At 43.0% G+C, this 9033-nt stretch overlaps 1 protein-coding gene across 1 annotated transcript in view; it reads right to left on the bottom strand.

Moving 5' to 3' along the window:
- Window positions 1–467: 467 nt before the first annotated feature.
- LOC145407404 (protein amalgam-like) overlaps window positions 468–9033 on the bottom strand; it is an 83238-nt gene continuing 74672 nt past the window's right edge. The window contains exons 7-8 of the mRNA XM_080278336.1: window positions 2694–2901; window positions 468–568 (exon numbers count right to left, since the gene is read on the bottom strand). Coding sequence (XP_080134462.1) covers window positions 468–568; window positions 2694–2901 — 309 coding nt within the window. The remainder of the gene's footprint in view (window positions 569–2693; window positions 2902–9033) is intronic.

Below are 9033 nucleotides of genomic sequence, written 5' to 3'. Positions count from 1 at the left end.
TCATACTCAGCATAAAAAATATACAAACTAATATCAACCAGCCACATCCAAACATAAATCGCTAAGGAAGAGGTGCTAGGAAACTTAGTCGATGTAAATGCAGAACTGTGCCATAAACCAGCGTCTGTATTTAACAACAAGTTGATCAGTCGCTGGCCACTGCCTTGTCAACAAAATGGCGTAGGTGTCACAAAGCATCGTTTATTTAGAGATTAATATGGCCATTCACTTGTACTCTCTGGTCAGGAAACAAGTTATATCCTGACCATCCTCTCTTTTAGCATGTTCAGGAGGCTTCTAAGTACCCCCTTGGCCACCGGGTATCCATGGCTGCCTCCTTATAGTCAGCAGTGGCTCGTTACCCAAGGGGCAACATTTGTGTAATTAGTTAACAATTCATCTCTCTCTCACAGGTCCATATATGGTGTATGTGAAAGAGGGCAACGTATCCCCAGCGGGCTATGATGCTACGTCAACACCCCTGACAGCAACAGGAACAGCAGCAGCAACAGCCACGTCACAGCAGCACCGCTCCTCGCCCCGCTGGTGGATTGAAGTACCGCCATGGCTGCAACCACAACAAAGAGAAATTAGTATGAAGGCCTTGGTTGTACTCGTATATAAAGCAATTACACACACACACACACACACACACACACACCATGAAATACTTAGTCTTTACATGCCTTTATTTTCATCATCTTGAAAAGCGAAACCAATATTTATCACTTTTATTTTCTTTCTTCTTTTTTCTTTCCCCCCCCCCTCTCATTTCACCTCATGGTCTCATTGGGCCACATATTAAGCCCATATTTTGCAAGATCTTCAGAGACTATTACCACTTACGCAGAGACTAACAGGAAGAGAAGGCCTGAGGAACTGTTGTTGTTACTCATTCCTGACATCCACTTCTTTCCCACATAGTTTTATTTTATTGATTTATTTAGAAGACGTTAAGGGAAATACACTGAGGTGATTTGGTCATGTGGAGAGGATGCACGGTGAAAGACTAACTAGGAGAGTGTATGTAAGTGAGGTGCACGGAGGAGAGGGAGGGCGAGACCAAGGATGAGATGGAGGGAGGGAGTAGTGAGGAATGTGAGAGATGGGGTTGTAAGTTAGGGGGAGGACAAGGTAATGGCATGGGACAGGGCGACAAGGAGGCGATTTGTTTGTAGCCATCCTTACGGGATTAAGGCGTCTGACTATAGATGGACAGATAGATCGATATATATATATATATATATATATATATATATATATATATATATATATATATATATATATATATATATATTCTTACATAGCCTATGATTTCATCATCCTTTGTGTAATTTTAACGCACAGTATGCTGCATGTTTGATCACGTGCGTGTTCTGCCTCAGTTCCCCCCTTCTACCGTTATAGTAGAGTAAGTCGTCATTTCTGGAGTTCAGAGCAGGATTGTCAACTCTTTGTCCCCATGGCTTCATTTGCGCGTCCTTCTTACAAGTTGTATCAAGCTCTGCCGGCCCCTATATAATGAACTCAGTCTCTGCATCATTGCCACTTAGATCTGCTCCTCATTTTGTTCACATCTCTGTCCTCCCCTGTACAGTTATTATTATTGTGAGTGCTCAAGAAATCTCCAAACATCTAGCAGCTGTGTGTAATTTGAGTATAACTGTTGTTGCATTTTTTCTTGTACTGTGTAGCATAAGGTCAATTCTTAGGCCTAGTGAGGTCTTTGTGATAAAAGTAGGGTTTTATATCAGTCATTTTTGATAATAGTTTGTATCTGTAATAATTTATCTTGCATTAACTGAGCATTACCCGGTGTATTTTCATTTTATCAGGGCTGACTTAGATAAATTTACTCTTGCTAATTTCGTGTTAATAGAGGCTATTGCAGTTAACCATATATTTAACCTGTTTATTTGCCATTACATTATCCTTATGAGTCCTGAATGTTTTGTTGTTAGTTTGAGCATTAAACTTTAACTTGTAATTTTACCTAACTCTTTTGTTTTGAACCTGGAACTCTACGGGACAGTAGTGACTCTTAGTATTCTCACTTAAAGTGTACATTATCTTTCTCTGTTCCGTAACAATATATATATATATATATATATATATATATATATATATATATATATATATATATATATTTGTGTGTGTGTGTGTGTGTGTGTGTGTGTGTGTGTTCCCCTCAACTACCAACCAGAATTTCCTAAAGTTATATGATGGGGGAGGGGACGTCAAAGAGATGCAGACTCAAAATGAGCAATCTGCGAGAGTAAAAATATCAGAATCGAACGAATCATATTTAAAGCCTCAAGGAAAAGATTAGATGAAACCACAGGTGGTCATGTAATAATATACAGTAACCGAAGTTTTCCCTGTACTGCCCCTGCCACTTGCTGTATCCTGCTGCAGTTAATATCCTGTAATACGTATCCTAGCAAGTTGTTTTTCTTAGCTGAGAAGTGCAAAAAAATTACATTGGAGAATTTTGAAAACTTTTCTTTCTTAACGTGAGGCCCCACTTGCCCTTAACATGTGATCGGCAAAAGAAACGATGCACCGGGTTAGAGTCGCTGTAATATCCGAGCCCCGTTTCCTCTTGTCGAGCACATGTCTGGAGTAGGTGTGGCCGCACCCTTAGATGAGAAGTGGATAGCTTGTGTTTTTAGCTGAGGCGTTAAAACCCTTGCCTTTCTTGGTTGAGAAGTGGAAGTGTTGTGACTCAGCCGACCACCCGTATCTGTTCCTGACTCTAACGATGGCCAGGTAGTCAGTGGCCACCTCCAGGTTGGTCAGCGTGTGGGCCATGGCGCGTGGTGGCCCTCCTAGCCTGGCCTCGCCCTCCACCTCCTTGGACACATTGGCCCACGTCCCCGCCATCACCAGGCTGCCGTTGCCCTGCCAGGAACAGAAACAATAGCACGTGTGACTTGCTGCTGTTGTTACCAGCTGCGAGAGCGAAGCTGGTATTGTTTTCAGTTTGTGTGTGTGTGTGTGTGTGTGTGTGTGTGTGTGTGTGTGTGTGTGTGTGTGTGTGTGTGTGTGTGTCTGTCTGTCTGTCTGTCTGTCTGTCTGTCTGCCTGTCTGTCTGTTAGCACGATAACTTCGCAACCGCTCAAGATATCATCATAAAATTTTACAGGTGTGTAGTACGGATGAAAACCTAGGGCGCGTTCGAAATTGGTAAAAGCAGGTCAAGGTCAAGGTCATAGTCCAAGCCACTTTAAATATGTATCGGCTAGCGGCTGGTGTGATTCCCCCCTCAAGGGGCCTCTAGTTGTTGTTGTTGTTGTTATTGTTGTTGTTGTGACCCCGTGCCCCGCAGCAAGCCAGCCACTTCAGTTCGACAATCAAGAGATTTGTTGTTGAAAGTGAGAGATGTTGAAGTACTGTCTGTGTTGTGACGGTGAGGTCTGTGATATATGTGTGGTGGGGTATTGTTGCTGTTCCTTAACCCAGATCTGTCTGACCGAGCAGACTGGTCAGTTGCCAGTAAGCACCTGCTTGAATGGGGCTGAGCTGTTGAAGCTGTGTCTGCGTCTAGTGTGGTATGCGTGTCATGCTGTGTTGGTCCATTGCACAGGCAGGGCACGTGCCAACCAACTCCAAGATGATAAGTGAGGAAGGCTTAAAGATATTTTGATTAAGACTAGCCAGGTGAACTCAACCAGCTCCAAGGAGAAGTCGAACGGGAGTGTCTGGAGTGAGACAATGTATGTGTGGGCTTATGGTGACTTGTATGTGTATATGTGTGTGTATATGTGTAGTGTATGTGTATATGTATGTGTAGTGTGTGTGTATATTTATGTGTATATGTGTAGTGTATGTGTATGTGTGTAGTGTATGTGTATATATATGTGTATATGTGTAGAGTATGTGTATATGTGTGTGTATATTTTTTTTTTATGTACCCTACACTGGGCATAGGCTTCACAGCCTGCTCTCAAGGCCCAGTAGTCCTCCTACAAACCATCCATCTCTACATGTCACCACTTCGGAGCTAACACCCACCGTCAATATTGAATATATGCTAGGGCTGTTTCATACAGGACTTGTGTATTGGTATTAGCGGGGGTATTTTTACGACATGTCGGCGGGTCTTCTGATAGATCAGTAAAGTCTGATTTTATGAAATTCAAATCCTTAAACTGTTCCCTGCCCCAGCGGGGATTTCAACCCGGGTCCATTAGGACTGCAGACTACCTCTCTACCGATTGAACCACCGCCTTCCCCGTGCAGTGTATGTGTATAATGTATGTGCATATGTATGTATATATGTGTAGTGTATGTGTATATGTTTGTGTATTTCTGTAGTGTATGTGCATATGCACGGTATGTGTATATGTATGTGTATGTGTAGTGTGTGTATATGTGTGTGTACATGTGTAGTGTATGTGTATATGCATGTGTATATGTGTAGTGTATGTGTATATATATATATATATATATATATATATATGTGTATATGTGTAGTGTATGTGCATATATATGTGTATATGTATGTGTATATATAGTGTATGTGTCGTGTATGTTTGTGTAGTGGTCCACAATTATATCTGCTTGTTCTGTGCACGAAGGGATGTGTTGGATGTTGAAGGTGGTGGCAGCAGGGGTCATGCAGGTCTTACTTCACTCAATGTTGCTGTGAAGTGATTTGTAGAACCGACATGTGTAGTGGCTGAGGGTTGTTGTCAGGGCTAGCCAGTTTTACCTTTGTTTTAATGTTGTTGTCTAAATCCTTGTTTGAACGCTGTGGGCTTGAGATGATGTTTGGTGTGTGTGTGTGTGTGTGTGTGTGTGTGTGTGTGTGTGTGTGAGAGAGAGAGAGAGAGAGAGAGAGAGAGAGAGAGATTGTGTTTGAGTGACTTGCATTGTTTTATGAAGCAAGCAATCTCCGGTGTAATATTTTAGACGTAATGTCTCCTGTTGCGTCGTGGACTGTAATTATTTATTCGTTAATTATGATAATAAATTTCACACTGTGCCTATCAGTGTTGTAATGGGTGTGTTGTTTATTGAAGTATTAGTTTCTCTTCAGTATGTGTGCAATATGTGTGTGTTTGTAGAAATTTATTAGTTTGTAGTGTTGGTACGGAGACCATCAATAAGTTTCCCTGACAAGGAGAGTATGTTTTCACCCCTGTTTGTTTCTTTGTTTATTTGTCTGTTACCAGGGTTACTCAAAAACTAAAAGAGAGTTTTGGACCAAATTTGGTGGGTAGATAGCCCATGTCCCAGGGAACAATCGATTAACTTTTGGGACCGATCCGGATCGCATTACAGATTCTGGATCCGGAAAACATTTTCTCCAAAACTCTAATCAATGATGAGAAATCCTAACCCATTATGACAAGCGAGAAATCACGTTGCCCTTGTTGGAGAGATGCTCTGCATTGAGTGCCCCTCTAGTTAACGTTGTAATGTGTTTGTGTTGCGTGTTAAGACAGTGCGCGTCTAGTATGAGGCTGTGCTGTAAGTGTAGTGTTGGTTCACAGGGTGTTGAGCTGTGGTGTGGTAATCGTTGTTAGAGGCTGGCGGAGGCGGTGGGGGGAAATGTTTGGTGAGACAGAAGGAATGTTTGTGGAGGTGCTAAACCGGTCACACACGCATGTCCTGTGGCCTTGTCTGATATTTGTCAGTCTAGTGTACGTGGTGTGGTTCCATTTTCTGCAGGAAATTCATTGAACAGTCCCACATATTCGTCTATTGCTTGTGATATTTAAGGAGAAAACCAGGCAAAGGTAGGGCGTGTGGGTCCTGGGAATGCTCTCATTGTGTCAAGCAAGTATGAGGAGAAGGAGGAGGAAAATGACTTCCAGAGGATCATTTCCCTCTATGTAAGGAAATGGCTTAGGTAGAAGTTGCCCTCACACAGGAGACGGCACTCCATCGTCCTGACTGAGAACCGCCTCGCTGGATGCATGGAAGGATGAGGAGGTTCAGGCACCAGGCTCAGGTTACAGTCACTCCTTTCCTGGGATGCACAACGAAGACCTGAGTATGTGCTGTGGCGGGAAGGATTGCATCTCACTGACAGCTTAAATGCATGTCACTGATTCACAGAGACCAGGGCATTCAATGGGAGGAGTGCTGTATACGGCCTCACAGTCCACGGGAAGACGGTGAAGGGAGATCTATGGCCCGTATTCTCGTCGATTAAGGAAGCTACCTAACCCCTCTTCTTTAGCTATTTATTTATGGATATGGCTGGTTAATATCCTTTTGTACGTTAGATATGCAGAGTTTGGCGTCATTGGAAAGATTTATATAACACAGAACAGGACAGTAAGGTGTACTAATCAAAATAAATCGCTTACGAAAAGGTGTCAGGGAGCTTCCTTAACCGACGAGAATACGGACTAAAGTGTTAAGCAATGTCACTATCAAATAATTATCGATAAAATAGAGGTGCAAAAACGATGGCTTCCTCAGTCGGCGAGAATAAGATAAAGGAAGAATTACCCTGAGAGATATTAATGTAGGTTATTTATGCAAGTAGTGGCGATATTTATACTTTTTTTTTATGCAAGGAAGGATTAACCAAAGGCCAGGAGTCCGCAAACAGTTCCTTCAAAAAAAAAAAAAGAGAGAGAGAGAGAGAGAGAGAAAGCCAAATTCAAGATCCGTTCATTTCGAGATGCCTGGACACACTGCTTTTGAAAGACTGGAGATCAGAGGAAGTAGGAAATACAGACAGAGGGAGACAGTTCCAGAGTTGACCTGTTGCATAAATAAAGGACTGGGAGTAACGGTTAACTCTTGCATTAGAGAGTTGGACAGAAAAGGGATGAGAGTTTGTTGCTAGACGGGTGCTACGTGTCTGCTGTAGTGGTGGAGGGATGCAAGCAGACAGTTCAGAGGAGCAGTGACCATTGAAGCAGCGATAGATAAGAGATAAAGATGCATGACAAGTAAAGCAGAGGAAGAACACGAAGGTGAAATATGTACGAGTATAATAAATCGAATATACAGAGATAAGAGCCTATGATAGTACAGAAAAGAGAGGAATAACCAGCCTGAGAGCCACATTGTTACGGATGCAGTCTAAATCAACAGAATTAAGATATATGGCCATGTGGAGAGGATGGAGAGTGAGAGACTGACGAGGAGTGTATGTGAGTGAGGTGGAAGGGGGGAGAGGAAGGGGGAGGCCATGGATGAGATGGAGGGATGGAGTGGAGAGGTATATGAGAGAAGGGAGTGTAAGCTGGGAGCAGGGCAATAAAATGGTGGGGGACAGGGCGACGTGGAGGCGATTTGTTTGTGGCCTCCCCTTACGGGATTAAGGAGTCTGGCAATAGATAGATAGATAGATTAAGATATTGCAGTTAACATAAGGGAAATTAGTGGGAACAATATATAAACTATACAGGAAGAGAGGGATGCGTGTCCTTAAAGTACAGTGAAGGGCGAATTAGCCTGTCAGGTGTCCATACGTGTTATTTGAGCAGTCTATGGTAACAGTGACGAGAAGAAGAACTAACATAACAATAACAAGAACTAAAATAACAATAACAAGAAGAAATCACATAACAATAACTAGGAGAACTCACATAACACTAAGAAGAAGGAGAACTCACATAACAGTAACAAGAACTCACCTAATAACAAGAACTCACCTAACAGTAACAAGAAGGAGAACTCACCCAGCAATAACAAGGCGGAGAACTCACATAACAATAACAAGAACAATTCACATGAGGGCCGCATATTTTACTTTGCCTGTTACCTTGACCTTCGACAGATTACTTTTAATATTAAATTCCTTCTCTCTTGCCTAACCCTTAACCCTTCCACTAACACTGGTTCAGAGCAGCTTGTACAGCACCCTACCCGTATCCCTGACCGCCTTGGAGAGAGCTCCAACATACTTGACCTCTTCCTCACAACTAATCCTTCTGCTTACTCTGTTAAACGTTTCTCTCCGTTGGGCTCCTCCGATCACAACCTTATTACCTTAACCTGTCCTATCACTCCGGTACGGCCTGTGGACCCTCCAGGGAAACGTCGTCTGTGGCATTTTGGAGCCGCGGACTGGGAGGCCCTCAGGCAGTACTTCTTTGATTTTCCATGGAATGAGTATTGCTTCCATGGCCGTGAGCCATCTGAATGTGCCTTGCGCATTACGGATGTTATTCTCTCAGGCATGGAAGCATACATTCCTTTCTCATATCCTTTGACTAACGCAAGAAAGCCTTGGTTTAATCACGCTTGTTCTAATGCTGTCCGCAACAAGGAGAAGGCCTACAAAAGGTACCGGAGCCAACCCACCCCTGAATCACATCATCTTTACGTTTCTGCCCGGAATCGTGCTAAGTCTGTTCTTCGCTCTACTAAAAATAATTTCATCCATACTAAATGCTCTCAACTCTCCAACTCGAATTCTTCCCGCTCCTTCTGGCACCTTGCCAAAAATCTTTCTAACAACTTTACCTCATCATCCTTCCCTCCTCTTTTCTACCCTGATGGTTCTGTAGCTATTTCTTCTACTGATAAAGCAGATCTCTTCGCTCAGACTTTCTCCTCCAATTCCACCTTAGACGATTCCGGTGCTGTTCCTCCATCACTTTCCCCCTCTGACTTCCTCATGGCTGACATTAAAATTTCTTCAGTTGATGTATTTTCTGCCATCACTGGCCTCAGTACTAACAAGGCATATGGGCCTGATGGAGTCCCTCCTGTTGTTCTCAATAACTGTGCTTCTGTGCTTACACCCTGCCTAGGCAAACTATTTCGCCTTTGTCTGTCAACTTGTACCTTTCCTTCTTGCTGGAAGTTTGCTCTCATTCAGCCAGTCCCAAAGAAGGGTGACCACTCCCAACCCTCCAACTATCGTCCAATTGCTTTAACGTCCTGTATTTCAAAAGTTTTCGAGTCAATTCTTAATAGAAAAATTTTAAGGCATCTTTCCTATCACAATCTTCTTTCCGATCGTCAGTAGGGGTTCCGTCAGGGACGCTCCACTGGCGATCTTCTCACATACCTTTCAGACTCCTGGTCATCCTCCTTTCGGGACTTTGGCGAAAGCTT

The sequence above is a fragment of the Coenobita brevimanus genome, chromosome 73, assembly GCF_032717465.1.
Source record: "Coenobita brevimanus isolate Jiangsu-jjx chromosome 73, ASM3271746v2, whole genome shotgun sequence".
Classification (NCBI taxonomy): Eukaryota; Metazoa; Arthropoda; class Malacostraca; order Decapoda; family Coenobitidae; genus Coenobita; species Coenobita brevimanus.
This window is presented reverse-complemented; position numbering and strand designations above follow the sequence as displayed.